The sequence below is a fragment of the Ruditapes philippinarum genome, unplaced genomic scaffold, assembly GCF_026571515.1.
Source record: "Ruditapes philippinarum isolate M1 unplaced genomic scaffold, ASM2657151v2 ctg465_1_1_1_1, whole genome shotgun sequence".
NCBI lineage: Eukaryota > Metazoa > Mollusca > Bivalvia > Venerida > Veneridae > Ruditapes > Ruditapes philippinarum.
Window position 1 is genome coordinate 292908 of NW_026867068.1, and position 21226 is coordinate 314133.

At 32.4% G+C, this 21226-nt stretch overlaps 1 protein-coding gene across 3 annotated transcripts in view; it reads right to left on the minus strand.

Moving 5' to 3' along the window:
- Nucleotides 1-801: 801 nt before the first annotated feature.
- The window catches only part of LOC132734728 (RB1-inducible coiled-coil protein 1-like), a 41825-nt gene continuing 21400 nt past the window's right edge, over nt 802-21226 (minus strand). Inside the window, exons 12-26 of one of the 3 annotated variants that reach the window (XM_060721570.1) lie at nt 20796-20982; nt 20418-20499; nt 19989-20047; nt 19410-19510; nt 17374-17750; nt 15088-16637; nt 14254-14379; nt 13270-13378; nt 12547-12769; nt 11986-12034; nt 11075-11122; nt 4813-4874; nt 4405-4532; nt 3800-3870; nt 802-1767 (exon numbers count right to left, since the gene is read on the minus strand). In XM_060721570.1, the coding sequence (XP_060577553.1) occupies nt 1645-1767; nt 3800-3870; nt 4405-4532; nt 4813-4874; nt 11075-11122; nt 11986-12034; nt 12547-12769; nt 13270-13378; nt 14254-14379; nt 15088-16637; nt 17374-17750; nt 19410-19510; nt 19989-20047; nt 20418-20499; nt 20796-20982 (3295 nt within the window). In that variant the 3' untranslated portion in view covers nt 802-1644. Of the gene's footprint in view, nt 1768-3799; nt 3871-4404; nt 4533-4812; nt 4875-11074; nt 11123-11169; nt 11271-11985; nt 12035-12546; nt 12770-13269; nt 13379-14253; nt 14380-15087; nt 16878-17373; nt 17751-19409; nt 19511-19988; nt 20048-20417; nt 20500-20795; nt 20983-21226 lie in introns of those variants that run through there. The other 2 variants (XM_060721569.1, XM_060721571.1) reach the window with 2 other exon arrangements.

Below are 21226 nucleotides of genomic sequence, written 5' to 3' on the forward strand. Positions count from 1 at the left end.
TAATTCTGTCAAAATGCTTGATAGAGATACCTCCTCCTGTTTACAGGTTGGGGTCATGATGGTGAACAAGTGTGCAAAGTTTCAAAGCCATATGTCAATGGACTTTGAAAATATTTGAGGTATTACAAAAACTGTAAGGTAAATTTCTAAGTCGAAAAAGGGGCATAAATTTGTCAAAATGCTTGATAGAGTTAGCTCCTCCTTTCTACAGGTTGGGGTCATGATGGTGAACAAGTGTGCAAAGTTTCAAAGCCATATGTCAATAGACTTTGAAAATATTTGAGGTATTACAAAAACTTTAACGTAAATTCTAAGTCGAAAAAGGGGCATAATTCTGTCAAAAATGCTTGATAGAGTTACCTCCTCCTGTCTACAGGTTTGGGTCATGATGGTGAACAAGTGTGCAAAGTTTCAAAGCCATATGTCAATGGACTTTGAAAATATTTGAGGTACCGTATAAGTGGTTTTTTCTGCGGTGACTTTATTTCTGCGTTTTCTGCGGTCAGTTTCAGCACTGCAGAAATAAAAACCGCAGAATATTTCTCCAGGTTTTTTAACGATTTGTGTCCTACATTATGACCTGTTTTCTCCAAAGTAATAACGACTAACGGATTATAACGGTTAGCGGGTCATCGAGTTATATAAAATTGCTTTAAGCCAAGTATGTTATATGTGCTTGTAAGAATGTACCTATTGCTAATTATGCCAATTTATGAATAAAGATATTTAAACATCATAGTGTTTGCCTGTACGCTAAAAGGTTTGTTTACCACTATATCATTAAAACCATTTTAATCCTTACACTGCTAAATAATCGTCGTATGCATTAATTGTTGTTTGATTTACGAAAAACTTTTATCAATTTTATTAAATCAAAGATACTTCCAGGGTATATTTTTCACACATCATTTCATGCTGAACAAAAGATGCATACTGTCTATTGTTGCGCATTATATTTGTTTGCAAGCAATCAATATAATTGTTTGTAATTACTAACAATATAATTGTTTGTAATTACTATATAGTTTTGCAGTGACGACGATAAACAAAATTTTTATGCAAATGTGTACATGCAAATAAAATAGGTAGAGTAATGTGACTTAGACTTTGATAAGATGAGCCGCAGAATTAAAATCACGTTTTGTCCAAAAGATGCGTCGCAGAAATAAAATCCGCAGAAATAAAAACATGCCAAAATTTGAAAAAAACGCAGAATTTGGAGCCCGCAGAAAAAACCACTTATACAGTATTACAAAAACTTTAACATACGTGGTTACGCCGACGCTCGGGTGACTACATTAGCTCTACTTATTCTTATCGAAAAGTCGAGCTAAAAAATGAAACAAAGCTGTACACAAAAAAACTAATTTGAAATAAATATGACTTGAAAAATGCAATGGATTCAAAACAATTTGATTAACAAAGAACTGTTTCAGGAATGGAGGTTTCAACTTAACAAAATTTTCTAGGCTTATTATATAATTATAAAGCGGTTTGTGACAGGGCACCAGATTAAAAAGTTCATGATCTGGTTGGTTGTTTCTTAGCACACATTTAAATCTGACCAATGGCAAGGAAGCAAACTCAGAGTGGTTTACAACATGAAATTCATACACCAGACTGTGTTGTCTATTATAAGGAATGTCATGAAGAGCCTGATGCAGTATCAGATTTTTTCACTGGAGACTGGTTACCTTCTCTTGTCCAGCGTTTAGCTTTAACTCTGTAAAACTTGGTGCCGACTGGTACTTTGAATCTGTTGTTTGACTGTTAGAGAAGAAAAACTTGACATTTGATATCATGAAAATGCAATATCTACTTAAACATTTACATTTTTCCATATAAAACCCCAAAACAAAACAAAAACAAGCAATTGTCATAGTATTGCAAGCAATCCATAAGTCCCCTACCGGTAAGAGCCCAAGCAACATTCTGAAGGGCCATTGGCCATTCACTTATGCTTCTATTTTAAGTAAATTTGTTGAAAAAGTTCTATAAAAGTGATCACAGGAAACAGTTTTTATGTACAGACAGACGGACTTAAGGACACTCTAAAGTTATTTTTTAAACATCCCTGTTATCAAAATATAACATTTTTAAAAGCAAAATTTTTAAAAAGAAGATAACGATGTCATACATGATGTGAGTGTAACAAAGAACAATTAGTAATGAAGGTATGAATATTGAATGTTTATTTTGAATTTGAAGTAAATGAAAGTTAAAAGAACGAATAAGAAAAATTAAAAGTTTAAGGAGGAGTTAATTCTGGAAATATGGATGCTAGATTTATAAATCTTGTCATATTATTATGATGTGGGAGTTTGAAGAAAATCCTATCATGATTGAAGAAGTTGGAGTAAAAATTACCAATTTCTCAAAAAAAAAGTCTAAGTTCAAAAGGGGCATAATTCTGGAAATAGTCTAGCTAGAGTATTGAACACTCAAAAATGTTGAGTGTTAATAAAAAACATTTATATGAAGTTTGAAGAAGAAACATTCAGAAAAAAAGAAGTTATTAAAAAAAACAATGTTTTTTTCATGAAAATTTTAAGTTCAAGGGAGGTAATTCTGATAAATTTTGTGCTAGAGTTGTAAACCTTGTCACATATGATGTGGTTGATGACTAGCAATTTATATTTAAAGTTTGAAGAAAATACCTTAAGAAATAAAGAACTTATAGTGAAAAAACTTAAAAACTAGAATCAGAAATCTTGAAATTCAGTCTATTTGTTGCCATAGCAACCAGAATTTTCAACATAGGAAGATAAGAAAAGGATGTGCATAATTTCCATACTGCCATCTACCCTTATGTCAAGTTTCATAAAAATATTTTCAGTACTTTTTGCGTTATCACTGGAATCAAGTTTATGTGTACAATTTGACATATTTACAGTCTATTTGTTGCCATAGCAACCAGACTTTTTAACATAGGAAGAACAAAAAAGACGTGCATTATCTCCATACTGCCATCTATCCATATAAAGTTTTATAAAAATATTTTCAGTACTTTTTTGCGTTATCGCGGATCCAGGTTATGTGTAAAATTTGCCATATTTTCAGTCTATTTGTTGCCATAGCAACCACAATTTTCAACATAGGAAGAAAAGAAAAAGACGTGCATAATCTCCATACTGCCATCTATCCATATATCAAGTTTCATTAAAATATTTTCAGTACTTTTTGCGTTATCGCAGGATCCAGTTTTGTGGACGGACGGACTGACGGACAGACAGACGGACGGACAGACGGACGGAGGGTAAACCTAAAGTCCCCTCTAGTAAACCGGTAGGGGACTAATAAGAGAGCAAAAAACCCCTGTTAATATACATTATGAATCCACACATAGCTTTGGTAAATACTTTACTATATAAAAAAAACTTCAATGAAATAAGAAAATGTCAGACATTTATAATGTTGAAAAATGTTCTTGAAGTGATACATTGTATATCAATATGATAAATTAAAGTTTATTTTTTTACATTTATCAAATCATCAATGAGATGCTATAAAGAGCCATTCTTATAAAATTGCGAACATGTACATGTCTGCAAACATTCATTCTTATGTGTCATACATATTCAGAGTAGGTCAAATGACAACTTTCTTTTTTTATTTATGTATACTTCAAGTACAGATTGTTATGTAAATAATACCACTGTACTCGTGATGTATTGAAACTACCAATTGGGCAAGTCAATCTGTATCAGCAAAATTAATAATTCTGCCAAAACACATACATGTAATGCAATTAGACACCTTTAACATTTATAAAAACTATCAATATTAAAGCATAAAATACCTTTTTAGCTTGACAATATTCTTTATCTATGACTTCAGCAATCAGCCATTGTTTCTTACATTCACCACCTTCTACATATAATAAAACAAATTTATTACTGACAGGACTGTACATTTACAAAAGTTGCTTTTCTTTAAACACATATTCCAATATTTTTTCTTTCATCCCAAAAACAGTGATACCTAAAATGTGTAGACTATACAGAAATCTACAGACCCACATGAAAATGTAATTGGTGCATAAATTAAATAACTTAATCTAAGTACATGTAAAACATAATAAACTTAAGTTGCAAGAGCTTAATTACATCTCCTTTCAAGTCTACTTCCTGCAAGTAACCAGTATTGATGTCATGCCAGGAAACATAATAGTGGTTTAAGTAAGGCTCAAACATAAAAACCCTGGGTTGCTGAGAGGCAGTGACATCTAACTAAGTGTTAGTACAGTTATGTCAGCCAATAAAGGAAGAATGAAAAAGTGACCCATGCTTTAGGCTCTATGAGAATTGAACATTTCAATATCTTCCTGACAGGCAACTTTCTGCTGACATAATTCATTTTTGAAATCTCTACATCATTACATGATAAAACAATGTAAAGTCTTACCTGATTTAAGACCTAATGGTGACAAACAGTCAGTATGAAGAAAATGTAAAGTTGTACCAACAGTGAATACAACATACTGGTCGAGTCGTTCATCTAGACATAGCAACACAAGATCTCCTACATGACAACTGTAAACAAAATATATACATTATATTTGTCATATGAAATGATGGAATTATCTTCTTCATTCACTTTATATTTCCAAGAGTATTTATATGGTAACAATGCAAAGATTATAAGTATTAAGTGATATAATTACATAAAATCTGCTATACTTAAAATTCAAATTTTAGCTTTTTTCTAATCACATTTACAATCAAGTTCAAAATTCAATAATAATATCACATTAGTGAGTATATCGAGGAAATTTATACTGAATCTACAGAGAAAGAACAATACTGAGCATACCTTGTAATAGAAACCTTATCTTGGACTAAAGACCTTGTACTTGCTGACATGGACAGCTCCATCTGTAATAAATACCATTCACAATATATTCTTAACATGTAGTCTGCATTCAATGTTTGAAGTAAAACAAGAGCTGTGAAGACAGCATGCTCAACTATTCTCAGTGCCTGATAGTAAGGAAAGGGGCTTAACTCTGTAAAAGGTTAAGGTTGAGTTATTCAAATATTTAAGCAAAAAAGCATTTAGCTTAAAATTCAAGATAACAAGAGACACATTCTGCATTATATATAAAAATATTAAGAACTCCTTTTAGATGTACATTTATATATATAAATTAAGAAAACAAGAGGGCCATGATGGCCCTGAGGTCGCTCACCTGTATATAGGCCCCCCAACCCCCAACGTTGCAGGGCCATTTTAACCCAAGGGCTTTTATTTGCACAAACTTGGTAGACACTCATAAGAAGATGTTTCATGCTAAACATCTAAGCTCTAGCTCATTGGGCTTTTTAAAAGAAGATTTTTTTAAAGTTTTTACTATACACATATAGTTAAAAACAATGACACCCCTCGGGCCGGGCCAGTTTTGACCCCAGGGCTTTTATTTGAACAAACTTTGTAGACACTTACTAGAAGATGTTTCATGCTTAATATCTAAACTCTAGCTATTTGGGTTTTTTCAAAGAAGATTTTAAGTTTTTGCTATACACATATAAAGAAAATCAATGACCCCCTGGGGCGGGCCAATTTTGACCCCAGGTCTTTTATTTGAACAAACTTTGTAAACACTCACTAAAAGATGTTTCATGCTTAATATCTTAACTCTAGCTATTTGGGTTTTTTCAAAGAAGATTTTTTAAGTTTTTGCTATACACATATAAGGAAAATCAATGACCCCCGGGCGGTGCCAATTTTGACCCCAGGGCTTTTATTTGAACAAACTTGGTAGACACCTATTAGAAACATGTTTGATGCTAAATATCTTAGCCATAGCTCTTTGAGTTCTTTAAAAGAAGATTTTTTAAGTTTTTACTAAATGCATATAGGGAAAATCAAATGACCCCCCGGGGCGGGGCCAATTTTGACCCCAGGGCTTTTATTTGAACAAACTTGGTAGACACTTATAAGAACATGTTTCATGCTACATATCTTAGCTCTAACTCTTTTGGTTCTTTAAAAGAAGATTTTTTTAAGTTTTTACTATATGCATATAGGGAAAATCAATGACCCCCTGGGGCGGGGCAATTTTGACCCCAGGGCTTTTATTTGAACAAACTTGGTAGACACCTATTAGAACATGTTTGATGCTCAATATCTTAGCCATAGCTCTTTGAGTTCTTTAAAAGAAGATTTTTTAAGTTTTTACTATATGCATATAGGGAAAATCAATGACCCCCCCGAGGCGGGACCAATTTTGACCCCAGGGCTTTTATTTGAACAAACTTGGTAGACACTTACTAGAAGATGTTTCATGCTTAATATCTAAACTCTAGCTATTTGGGTTTTTTCAAAGAAGATTTTAAGTTTTTGCTATACACATATAAAGAAAATCAATGACCCCCTGGGGCGGGCCAATTTTGACCCCAGGTCTTTTATTTGAACAAACTTTGTAAACACTCACTAAAAGATGTTTCATGCTTAATATCTTAACTCTAGCTATTTGGGTTTTTTCAAAGAAGATTTTTTAAGTTTTTGCTATACACATATAAGGAAAATCAATGACCCCCGGGGCGGTGCCAATTTTGACCCCAGGGCTTTTATTTGAACAAACTTGGTAGACACCTATTAGAACATGTTTGATGCTAAATATCTTAGCCATAGCTCTTTGAGTTCTTTAAAAGAAGATTTTTTAAGTTTTTACTAAATGCATATAGGGAAAATCAATGACCCCCCGGGGCGGGGCCAATTTTGACCCCAGGGCTTTTATTTGAACAAACTTGGTAGACACTTATAAGAACATGTTTCATGCTACATATCTTAGCTCTAACTCTTTTGGTTCTTTAAAAGAAGATTTTTTTAAGTTTTTACTATATGCATATAGGGAAAATCAATGACCCCCTGGGGCGGGGCAATTTTGACCCCAGGGCTTTTATTTGAACAAACTTGGTAGACACCTATTAGAACATGTTTGATGCTCAATATCTTAGCCATAGCTCTTTGAGTTCTTTAAAAGAAGATTTTTTAAGTTTTTACTATATGCATATAGGGAAAATCAATGACCCCCCCGAGGCGGGACCAATTTTGACCCCAGGGCTTTTATTTGAACAAACTTGGTAGACACCCATTACAACATGTTTCATGCTAAATATCTTAGCTCTAGCTCTTTGGGTTCTTTAAAAGAAGATTTTTTAAGTTTTTACTATATGCATATAGGGAAAATCAATGACCCCCTGGGGCGGGGCCAATTTTGACCCCAGGGCTTTAATTTGAATAAACTTGGTAGACACTCACTAGAAGATGTTTCATGCCAAATATCTAAGCTCTAGCTCTTATGGTTTTTTAAAAGAAGATATTTAAAGTTTTTTCTTTCGGTTGCCATGGCAACCAGAGTTCTGCATGGAATTAAATTCTTTGAACAATTTTTAAAGGTGACCACCAAAGGAACATTCCTGTGAAGTTTGGATGAAATTGGCTTAGTGGTTTATGAGGAGATGCCATTTAAAGTAAAAGTTTACGGACGGACGGACGCCGGACGGACGGACGCCGGACGAAAAGCAATCACAAAAGCTCACCCTGTCACTTTGTGACAGGTGAGCTAAAAAAGAATGAATAAATATACATGTATATTAACAAATTAAGAAGAAACAAGAACGTGTTTGTTAAACACAAATGCCCCCGGCTCAGATTCTTGTCAGTAGCAATACTTCAAAAAATGTTTACCCATTCACTCAGTTATGGACAGAAAAATCGCCAAAAAATTGTAAACACAAGTTTTATAGCTTGACCAAGTCATGGCATTCTGTAATTTTGAAAAATATAAGTTGCCAAGGCATTGCTCTGACTTGTGAAGTTGAAAAATATTTAACTTCATGCAAGTTAGATTCCTACCAAATATGAAATACATCTGTCATTAAATAAAGGCTGTATGGGCAAAAGTGTAAAAAATCTATTTTGAGCACTGGTGACCTTGACCAAACTGACCCCTAACTCTATCCAAAAGAAGAATACCATGTAAGTTATCTTCCTACCAAATATGAAATACATCTGTCAATAAATAAAGGCTGTATGGGCAAAAGTGTAAAAATCTATTTTTAGCACTTGTGACCTTGACCCAACTGATGCCTTACTCCATCCAAAGGAAGAATACCATGCAAGTTATCTTCCTACCAAATATGAAATACAACTGTCAATAAATAAAAGCTGTATGGGCAAAAGTGTAAAAATCTATTTTTAGCACAAGTGACCTTGACCCACTGATCCCTACCCCAATCAAAAGGATGAATACCATGCAAGTTATCTTCCTACCAAATATAAAATAAATCGGTCACTTAATAAAGGCTGTATGAGCAAATGTGTAACAAGAGCTGTCCGTAAGACAGCGCGCTCGACTTTTTTATTGCTTGCCAATAAAAAAAGTTTTTGCAGTAAAAGGCAATACAAGAATCTCTGTATTTTTAAAGTGAACAATGGCCATGAGCATTAAGATATTTAGTGAAGAATTATTTTACTGAATTGTGTGATACCCTTGAACACTGCAGCAAAGTTTGAAATGTTTAAGTCAAAAGAGGGCTGGTAAGAAAGAAAAAAAAACTGAGTTGAGCCTTAAATAAATTTAATAGTATTAAACCCACTTTGAGAGAATAAGGTATTTTTACGTCACTCAGAACAGTTAAGGGCCATAATTCAAATAAAATCTTTGACAGAATTACCTTCTCCTGGACATGTTTGGGAATCATGATTGTAAACAAGTATTCCAACTTTCAAATTAATATCTCAAACAGTTCAGTCAAAAAGTGGACTGGTACTAAAAACTTAACCAAGATTCTAAGTCGATAAAAGGCCTTAATTTTTAAAACAAATCCTTGACAGAGTTACCTTCTCTTGCGTACAGATGGGGGTAATGATGTGAAATAGCATTAAAAGTTTCAAAGCAATATCTCAAAGGGTTAAGGCAATAAGTGGATTTTACCCATATTCAATGTATTTTCTAAGTCAAAAAGGGGCATAATTCTGTCAAAAACCTTGACAGAGTTATGTCCTCTTGTCTGTTGATGAAGGTCGTGATGGTAAACAAGTATGGTCAGTTTCAAAGCAATACCTCCAATGGTTTTGAAATAAAGTGAGGTGGTACAAAAAACTTAACCAAGCTCAATACACTTTCTAAGTCAAAAAAGGGCCATAATTCTGTCAAAAACCTTGACAGAGTTATGTACTCTTGTCTGTAGATGGAGGTTATGATGGTGAACAAGTATGGTAAGTTTCAAAGCCATACTTGTAATACTTCTGAAATAAAGTGGGGTGGTACGAAAAACTTAACCAAGGTGTGACGCCGACGCCGACGCCGACGCCGGGGCGAGTAGGATAGCTCCCCTTTTCATAGAAAAGTCGAGCTAAAAATCTATTTTTAGCACTGGTGACCTTGACCCAACTGACCACTATCTCCATCAAAGTTTATGCTTCTATCAATTATAAATAACATCTGTCTATAGAATAAGGTCAATACACCTGTAAACAAGAGCTGTCCGTAAGACAGCGCGCTCGACTTTTTTAGTGCTTGCCTATAATACAAAACATTGACAGTTAAGGGCCATAATTCAAATAAAATCTTTGACAGAATTACCTTCTCCTGGACATGTTTGGGAATCATGATTGTAAACAAGTATTCCAACTTTCAAATTAATATCTCAAACAGTTCAGTCAAAAAGTGGACTGGTACTAAAAACTTAACCAAGATTCTAAGTCGATAAAAGGCCTTAATTTTTAAAACAAATCCTTGACAGAGTTACCTTCTCTTGCGTACAGATGGGGGTAATGATGTGAAATAGCATTAAAAGTTTTCAAAGCAATATCTCAAAGGGTTAAGGCAATAAGTGGATTTTACCCATATTCAATGTATTTTCTAAGTCAAAAAGGGGCATAATTCTGTCAAAAACCTTGACAGAGTTATGTCCTCTTGTCTGTTGATGAAGGTCGTGATGGTAAACAAGTATGGTCAGTTTCAAAGCAATACCTCCAATGGTTTTGAAATAAAGTGAGGTGGTACAAAAAACTTAACCAAGCTCAATACACTTTCTAAGTCAAAAAAGGGCCATAATTCTGTCAAAAACCTTGACAGAGTTATGTACTCTTGTCTGTAGATGGAGGTTATGATGGTGAACAAGTATGGTAAGTTTCAAAGCCATACTTGTAATACTTCTGAAATAAAGTGGGGTGGTACGAAAAACTTAACCAAGGTGTGACGCCAACGCTAACGCCGACGCCGACGCCGACGCCGGGGCGAGTAGGATAGCTCCCCTTTTCATAGAAAAGTCGAGCTAAAAATTATTTTTAACATTGGTGACCTTGACATTGGTGACATTGACCTTGACCCAAATGACCCCATACTACACCCAAAGAAGGAGGTGTTTGTATTAAACTAAGACATCAACTAAAAAATAAAGGCTGTATGAGCAAAAAGGTTTATATTTATTTTTTAAACCAGTGACCTTGACCTTGACCCTAGAGACCGCTTACTCCAAAAAAAATTAGAGGACCATCAAAGGTATCCACCTACTAAATATGAAAGATATCATTAAAGAAATTAAGCAATTAGGAGAAATTTAGATAAATCCAACTTGCCGAAATAGGTTAACCAGACAAGGCCCTATTTTCAAAGTGAAAAAAGGGAAATAACTGGGAAATATGGATGACACAGTTATATAACTTGGCAATATCATGTGCTTTGTATTGATAAGTAAGTGTGGAAATTATAAAGCCATTAGTATAGATAGAACTTAAGATATTTCCAACTTGCCGTTTTAGGTTAACCACTATTCATTTTCTAAGTGCTGAAAAGGGCAATAACTTGGTAAATATGAAAGCCAGAGTTATGAAACTTGCCCAGATCATGTACTTTGTATTGATTAGTAAGTGTGTAAACTTAGAAGCCATTGGTACAGGTAGAACTTAAGAAAAATCCAACTTGCCGTTTTAGGTTAACCTCGTACGGACAGACGGTTCAATTACTATATGCCCGGGGGCATAAAAAGAATGAATAAAGTACAATAATAGTACATAATTTAATTGAAATACAGAAAAAGGATAAAAAGAGACTTTAACTTACCACTTTCTGTTGCATTTTACTTAATTCTTCATCCTTTAATCTAACCACCTGTAAATATGTGTCAAAAATTAACTAATATCAGACAATGTACAGAAAATAGGTCTTTATTCGTGATATATACAAGAAACACATATGCACAAGCAGAAGATGTTTGCAAGCAACCATTTCATACATCCATATCACAACAAGCCATACCCTATAATGGAACATAATAATATAATTTTTAAAGCTTATTTCTAAAGTAATTTCTCCATCAAATAAATGTTACTTTCATGAAAAAAGAACTTATAACAAATACCTACATGTAAAACAATCACTATATAATTCTGACAAAGTAAATACAAAAGCATAGTCAACTGTGTATAAATGGTCAGTATTAAACATTGTTGTCAACAATTTACTTATTTTTATAGCATTCTGCGTAAACATTAGTTATTTATAAATGGTTCATGGTGGACTTACTTAAGTATTATCTGTATTAAAAGTATTCACGAATATCAGAGCAGATTGTTGTTTATTGTAAATGATTACATATCTTTAAAATTTGAAAGAATTCTTTTAAGGACTAAGTCTTTTTTTTTTTTTTCGACTCCTATAATACATTTGCTAAAACCAACAGTCCTTAGCTAATAAAATTATCGAGAAAAAAAAAAGCCATGAACAAACTCTATTAGAAATATAAAAACTGATAGCGAACAGCATGGATCCTGATCAGACTGCGCGGATGCGCAGGCTGGTCTGGATCCATGCTGGTCGCAAACCCATTATGTTGGTTTTGTCGTGACATGGCTCATATATAGATTTCACAAACCTTGTTATAACTGTCATAAGTCTAGCAGATGGACAGATTAAAGCCACACATAAGAAACAAAACATGAGAACATATATAAATAAGAAATGTAAAGTCTTACATCTTCAAGGTCTTTTATTCTCTGATGTAAAGCAGGTTCTTCTGGATCACTAAAACATGGAGAGAGAAACTTTTGATGGCTGGCCAGAAATGTAATATTATACATGTATGTTTGAGTTAAAACCTTATTAAACATAAATATAACTGACATTTTGATAAAATATTAAACTAATGCAATGTTTGATGTATAAATCAAAAAGTTGTAAAAGTCATCATGGCTGAAAGATATAAACTTAGATATTCTTAAAAAGGTCTGCATTAATTCCTTCTTAAACAAATAAGCTCTTATGGGTTAAGATATATTACATATCATATGCAAAATGCTTTATTGCATTATTGTATGATATTGTACAGTTTATCTATTGCACAGTTTGTCAAACCTTCTTTGATAAATTATTTACTGTATACTATAATATGACAATGAACTTAAAATTAAAATAACTCCTTATTATAAAAATCAAATTATAAAAACACAACATTGTATTTCAGAAATAATCATTTCCAATTATTAATGAACCATTTAATACTACAAATTATCATCAGATAGTTATGGTAAATTTACCTTATTTTGACAACAGAAGATGATGATTTAGTTACTGTAATATCCGAAGAGTCTGGTGCCAAATTCTGTAGTTGTTCCTTGTATTGTATCACCTGTTGCTGGGCCAAGCCTAGTTCACTCTCTAGTAGACGCTGATTAGCCTCCTTGTCCTTGAGGAAAGACAAAGCTCGTTCCTTGATATCCTCTGCCTTACTTTTCTCCTCCTTCAACGTTTCTATTTGCCCTATAATACAATATTATTATACTTAACATATATCATAACATGATAACATGGTAATATGAATTTAACTGCATTGTAATTTAATTATTTGATTACTGGAAATAATATGTCTGCCTGCTGTAATCTGTTAAGGTCAATAATGTTCAAAGAAAAGACAAAACTATATATCTATATATAATACAGATAAAATATATTTGAGAAGATGTCAGTATCCAGTTTATCAATAAAACATTATCAAGGCAATGAACTATTACATTTTTGAGTAATTGCTGTGTTCAATTAAAGTATCATTGATAATAAAGATAGAATTAAAATAATAAACAATGACTAATTAATTATGCTAGTATTTTTGTTGGAATTAACTAAAATTTAAAATGACTTCCAACTCTTTCAATACGTAAAAGACAAAAAATATATAAAGCACAGTATTTTTATACTGGAAAAAAAACAACAACAATTGAAATATCATACAGCTTTCTATGTCATCAAATCTAAACCTTTACCTTTCAACTTTTTGATATCTTCTACAACTTTACTCTCTTTTATTCTCAATTCTTCTATCACTCTATCCTTTTCTTTACTAACTCTGTTCACTGCCTCATTAAACTTGGTCTGAAAATTCATAATGTAAAATATGAGTATAGCTTATCAAACAAAATATGACTAGTTGTTTAAGATAACAGTAAAGATAAACTACTGTTTAAGATAACAGTAATGATAAACTATTTACTATTTTTAATGAGCAAACTATTTTTCTCTGACACATTCATGACAAAAGCTTTCTACTGCAAAAAGATTTTTTTTTTGTTATTTGTCCTTTAAAGAAGATAATTTATTTTCTTAAAGATAGACTATGCTCATCCTTGAGTAAAATATTTTAATCACAGAAATTTATTGAAATCTATGAAATTCTTACTGAATATGTCTAGTTTGAATAAAAGAATGAATAAACTATGTATTGGAAACTACGTTCCCTTTTACAGGTCAACTAAAGTTGGTGTTTTCTTTAAAAAATAAAAACTGCCAGTTTTTTTAACAACACTATATGTTCTTATTGTGACTATCAATATATCTAGTGTGCAGAATTTTAAACATAACATATTTACTATATTTAGAAGTCAAAACATGTCTATTTTATATTTACAAAGAGACTATGTATCAATTATCAATATTTCCTAATGTCAAATTTAAGCATAGTATATCTTTATAAAGTTATGTACACTGATGCTGATCTCAAGAGTATCTCAAAACATGAGAAACATCAAAGGTTACGAATATATTCATTTTAGACATGTCAGACTATCAAAATATCATTGTGTGACACAGAACAATTTAAACTTGACCTTTGAACATTTATAAATAATGAGGACAGTCATCTCATCAAAATATTTTTTAAACCATCTTCTTCACCAAGAATCAATCATTCAACATATTCTACTTTAAGCATATTTTTATTAGGTATTAATCACTTTTCTGCTTATATTTACCTGTTTATCACCAGTCATAGATGTAAGACTAGATTTAAGTTGTTGTGCATCTTCTTTCTCTTTCTCTATTAGTGCTATAAGTTTACTGATCTCTGCATTGTGATCCTCTTCCATCTTTGCCAACTTCTACAATAAAAAATTAAATATTCTATGACAACTTTTGATGGTATAAAGAAACTACAGGGCAATAAAAAGTTATAAAAAAAAACTTTGTAAGTTTATCACATGTTCTTGAAATTAAATTTATTAGTAAATATCCAAAACTGAATAATTTCATGTAAGCATCAATCCTCTAAATAGTACAGAAATGTTATACTTGCATAAATGATAACGAGTCAATTATTAAATAGCAACAAAAGTTTCCAATTCATTCTTATAAACTATATCATTATCATGTATTTTATTTCTAAGACACAGACAATGTTTTTTCTCCGCACTTTTCTCTTATTTGAGATTAGTTTAAGCCTTATTCTGATAAAGGAAATAATTGTTTTCGCTTTATCATACACTATCACTTAAAATATGAGTCCAAATGATTTGGCTTTGATTTTCACTAATTTGGCAGTTATACAGAAATAGTTAGTATCAGTTGACATTTATATGTGATACTGATGCACTTATTCATATTTATGAACAACATTGTCTTCTAAATTTGTCTTATAATCAAGTAAAGATTTACAAACACCACCATGTGTGCAAATTAATTAGACACCTAATGAAAGCATTTAATTGAATATCAATGAGGATGAAGTACAAAAGTGTATGTTTATGTAAACATAAACAGATACCAGAAGAGATCATGCATTTTTTAGAAAAAATAATAAATGATCTAACCTGGTCATATTCAGCCTGTAAAGCATTCTTCATTTCTTCAATGGTGGTATTGTGGTTATCTGATCCAACCTTTTCCTCTGCATTACCATTTGAAGGTGTCTCACTTTTATCATCGGACACTGATGCCATCTTGTCTGGAGTATCACAGGTAGTTTTCTCACAGCCAGTATCACAAATTTCTGTCTGTACAGACATATCATACAACTGTGTGACATCAGTCTGTCCAGAATGTTCATTTACCTCAGCTTTGTCTGTTTGCATTGTTGAGCTTTTGGTATCTGTGGTGTCAGTTTGTATTGCTAAATGAGTTTGGTCACTTGGATCAGTCTGCATTGAAGCAGTCAACTGTTCTGTTACATTTGTCTGTGCTTGTGAATCAAGCTGTGCAGGGGCTGAATTTGTTTGAGCATCATTATCACTAACATTAAACACAGAGTTTACAGTCTGACTTTCAATGTGTGAATATTCCCTATTCTTTAATGCACTTAATTCATTGAATAACAATTCTTTTTCCTTATTGAATTCTGCACTTAACTTTGCTACATCATCCTGATATTTACTCTCCATTTCTTCTGAATACTTTGCCATCTCTGCTGATTTCTCATCTATCAACTTCTGTTTAATTTCATCAGCAGCTTTTGAGTGTTCGGTTACCATCAAACTTTGGGTCATTTCAACAGCCTGCTCTTTTTCAACCATCAAACTTTGCTTTAGGTCATCTAACTTTTGTTTTGTCTCTGTTTCATGTTTTTCTTTTAACTCAGCAACAATTGACTGCTTCATCATTTCAACTTTTTCATTATGCTCTTTTTCTGCATTTGCAAGTTTTTGTTCATATTCAATTTCTAAAATATCACAGATTTGCTCTTTTTCAACCTGAAACTTATCCATAAGATTTTCTTCCAATTTAATCTTTTCCTTCTCCAATGTCTTTATTGCACTTTCCTTTTCACAAATGACATTAGTCTTATCTGCTAATTCTTTCTCTAAATTACTTATAGACACTGAACTTTCTGACCTAGCTTTATCAACTTCAACCTCTACTTCAAGTTCATATTTCTGAGTCAATTCTTTTATTTCACTTAACAATCCATTTCTCACTTCTTCAAGTTTTGTTTCAAACTGACTTTCTTGCTCTTTTAACTCACTTACTTTCAACTCCTTCTCCTTCATTTCTTCCTCAAGTCTTTCCAGACTTTCTTGTAAATCCTTAGCTTTCTTTGTTTCTAATTCCAACAATTCACTCAGCTCATTTGATCTTTTATCTTTTTCAGCTGTTAACTTGTCTAGCATAGCTTCGTTATTTTCAGTAACTACTTTGTCATATGTTTGAACCATCTGAATCACATTTGTCCGCAAATCTTCCATATCTACTAGCACATTCTGAATATGATCTTTTTGTTCCTTTTTTAAATCTTTCACATTGTCTCTCAATGAAGGAATTTTATTTTCAACAAACTCACACAAGGCTTTTAATGTTTTTTCATTCTGACTTAGTTTTTTATTACTTTCTTTTAACTGTAATTGTAGTTTAGCATTGAGCTGTTTCTCTGCAAGAATAATTTGTTCTTGATTAACTTTCATTTCAGTACTAGATTTAGGAGGGGATTCTATTGAGGAAGGCATAGACTCATCAAAATAGAAATCAGCTGTGGTGAATTCCTGTGAGGTTTCCATATCAGGGGATGTGTCAGTTAAGGACTTGCGAGATACACGATGTTTGACTGTGGGAAGGCTAGGAATTGGGGTTGTGGAAGTAGAGTTGGAATTTCCTTCTTTCCTTTTAGAATCTATAACAGTGCAATATATAGTATACAATATACAGTGCATCATATATCCAGTTATATTTATTTAAGAGTAGAATAGAACTTGAAAATTGAAAATGTTACATTGTGTTACAGTACAGTATTTGTTATTAGCACATATAGTAGAGATAATATTTATTTACAAAGTAAAAGGAGAATAATATACAAATAAAGACTAATTACTAATAAACCTACAAAGCAAACAATCATAACTTATGTAACAATTCTATATTGTCTTAGCATGATGCATTCAAACATCCTGTACATGCAAAATTTAGTCCAATGTTAACCTTAAAGTTAAATCCTGACTGGTATTTGGTCCTACACACAATATTAAGAGATAGAGTTTCACACAAAACTTTTTACTAGAAGATGACTATTCACCCACTTGAAAGAATTTTGAGATCCCAGCCAATAAAGTACTGCTGTATAAACAGCCAGATAGACAATTATTAATCTCAATGGATTTAAGATACTTTACCATCAGTCACATCACAAAGCTCTTTTTTGAGCGCTGCCTCTTGTTTCTTCATTTCTAAAGTCAGTTCTTCTGATAAGCTTTTAGGGAGCAGGAACTCTTTATCTGGTGGACTGAGAGAGTCGAATCTTGGTTTACACACTAAATCCTCCTCCTCAACTTTACATTCCTCAAACTGGTCACCTAGGGAGATACTTCCACCTTCTATAGAATAAGGCTGCATATGCTCCTCATGTACAGCATCAGAGTCTGACCTGGCACGTGAAAGTTTACGAGGTACTGTCAGCACTTTCAAATTTGGTTCCGAACTGTCAACCCACTGTACCATGGGGTCCTGAACGTTTGTTAAAGCCACAAACAAATCTTCTTCAACTGGTACACTTGAATGTAAGAAAATTATCAGCTTAAAACTATTGAGCTAAGAAAATGTTTGCATTAATCTAGTTAAAGTGACATTATGCTCATTTTTGCACTGTCAAGCTGAGAAAAATTAGTTCATCTTAAAAGACTGATTATTTTTTAGGAAACTGAACAATAATTGATAACCACAAAAATATAAAAACTGCCTAAAATATAAAAAGACTGTCCCACTGCTTTTCTAAATTAAACATTATCAATATTTTCCAAAGGATACATATATACATATTCATACGAGTCACAGGGGTTAATCAGAAGATAATTATGACAAAATGGAAAACAAATATGACAAAATGTAAAATAATTTTAAATTTACCTGAACATTCATTATTCACTTTTGGATGAGCATAATGTCACTATAAAATATTTTTGGAGAAATATACATGTATGTGAGTTATAATTGTGTTAAATTGAGTCACTATATACTACAGCATGTACATGTAAAAGAAAAATTAACACCAATGATGAAATGTTTGTACACCTGCAAGAACTGTAATTATCTAAACCAAGTTATATCAGTTAATTAAAGACATCTAAAATATACAACATATACATAGCTACGTTTTCACAAGAAATAAAAACTAGAACTGTGTCCAAAGGACACTGATGCCCCCACTGACAACATATATATGGTATATAGTGAAAAAATCAACAAAGGGCCATAATTCTCTTAAATCTGGTCGCAGCGAAAATTCCTTCCTTTACTTCCATCTACACATTAAGGTTGTTCATCCCTGGAAGTTTAAGCAAAATCTGCCATCCGGTTTAAGAGGAGTTGTGTTCACAAAATTTCTACATAGTATATAGTGAAAAAATCAACAAAGGGCCATAATTCTGTTAAATTTGGTTGCAGCAAAAATTCCTTCCTTTACTACCATCTACACATTAAGGTTGTTCATCCCTGGAAGTTTAAGCAAAATCTGCCATCCGGTTTAAGAGGAGTTGCGTTCACAAAATTTCTACATAGTATATAGTGAAAAAATCAACAAAGGGCCATAATTCTGTTAAATTTGGTTGCAGCGAAAATTCCTTCCTTTACTACCATCTACACATTAAGGTTGTTCATCCCTGGAAGTTTAAGCAAAATCTGCCATCCGGTTTAAGAGGTGTTGCGTTCACAAGATTTCGGGACGGACGGACTTAAGGAAGGACGGACGGACGTCCGTCCGCTCCAACATTTTGGGTATAGGGACTATTTTCTTTGTTATTTTCTTTGTTTTCTTAAGGGCTACTAGCCCATAAACCTTTTGATCACGGAATGAACCTATTGTTCTCTTTTGTTCTCTTTACTGTTATATAGCCCCTAAACCCAAAATGTTTGCTCGGACAGACGTACGGACGGACGAACAAGTGCAACGCTATATGCTCCCCACTTTGTGGGGGCATAATAAAGTGATCCAAACAGACAAGTAAATGATTTTTATCAATTGAGTCTTTTAGGTGCTAATTAAGAACACAATTCACATAATTTTTAGTTACAAAATCATATACATAATTTCTGCGCAAACTTCCTTAAACCTTCATCATTATAATCTGTAACATCTTATGATGTAAAACTATCTAATACTATAACTAATATAATTCATAAGAAGTCACAAACTACTATATATAGCACTTATTACCTGAGAACACCTGACAATTCTGGCACTGCTTCTTTCAGTTGTTTTATATCATCAGCAGTAATATCAGGAAGATTTCCATCAAACTCTTCTGGAGCCTCAGTCTACACATGTAAACAATACAACAACAATGTCTGAAGTATGTTCTATATAAATCACTGTCAAATCTGTTTGTTTGTTTTTTGGGGTTTTTTATCAAACAAAAGAAACCACCAGCATTCCATTCTGTAAGTTAGCTGGATAGCTTTCTAACATGGAAGAATCCAAAGTCCCTGTCAGGATTGGAACCCACAGTGGTATGAGAGGGTAGTGGTTTAAAGTTAACAACCTTAAGACAAGTTGTAAGTAACAGAAAACTGTTACCATAAAATAACTTATTAAAAGGTTAACCAACAGTCACATAGTTTAAATAGATAATATAACAAAGCATATTAAACATAATTTTAACAGCTAGTCAATTATCTTTTGTTAAAACATATAACTCCTGCAGTCAAGTCTAGTGATTACCTGCTGTCATTATAATAATTATGACACATTTTAAAATTTGATCATAAATGTAATATATGGTACAAGCATACTTACAGCAAATGCCGGTGGAAAATCTTCAAATCCATGGAACATTGCTTGCAAGAAATGATGACCTGAAAATGTAATAAAAGTTACTTAAACAAGGCAATCTTTTAAGTCAGAGCTGAGAAGAAATTCAATGACAAATAACCAATAAAATTGATAATGAGGTTAAAAAAAATTTTCAATGCCTTATCATATATCTATCTTCAAGGCCAGACTGTAAATAATTTTATTTCAACTCCTTTTGTGTAATGCTTGAATATATTGTTTGATGTTGTCTTCTATAAATTCATATGTCAAGTTATCTTGTTGTATATCAAAATTAATCAAAAAACAAATGTTAAATCAATTTTTCAACTTAATTCCATTAAAATCCACATTCACAATTCTTAACTTCAAATAATAATACAATTCAATATGAAACAATGTTAACAATGTTACCTATTATCCTTAAAAATGAGTCCCTTCTCTTTAGTTCTTCAGCATGTAATCTGCTAGAGTCCTCAGCTAAAGAATTAGCCCACTGAAATTACCAGGAAAGAGAAGTCTGTTAAATATAATATATATGTTTTCATTAATGTATTTTCACTTACACTTAAACATTAATGAATCAAACTGTTCTAAGAAAGCAAAAGCTCCATTCATGATTTATCTTTAATGCTATGCAGTTTTTACCTGTTTTGTGAAGGATGGCTACTATGAATATTAAGTATTAGTGTGTAAGTTCTATGCATCAATTAAATTATCATAGTATTCATTATAGAAAATTAAAGAGTCATAACATCATTTAAAATTTGGTAACAAAATAACTATACTTACAGATAGAAACTTGCTAGAGAATTGTTTTCTTCGAACGACTTCAATCATAAGTTGTGCATAGACTTTAGGAGAGTCTTGAACTTGCTGTAAGATGTCAAGACGCTTCCTTAATCTTCTAAGGTTACCTAGATATATTGTCAGTTTACCATCTACATCACATATCTTCTTTTCTACATACATTACCCATCTGTGTAAATAAAATAAAACAGGAATTAATAAACAAGAACAAATCCCATCAGTGATTCCAGATGTCGAATATGTTCATATAGAACTGGCTGTTTCTGCTAAAGTACTTATCTTTACCTGCATTAATGTTTGCTTTATGTTTGGACTGGTACCAGAGCTTTTTTCATCTACAAAGATGGTTTCAGTCACCACATGACAAATGCAACAAAGCAAAATAAAATATGAATATTTCACAATAACTGTAT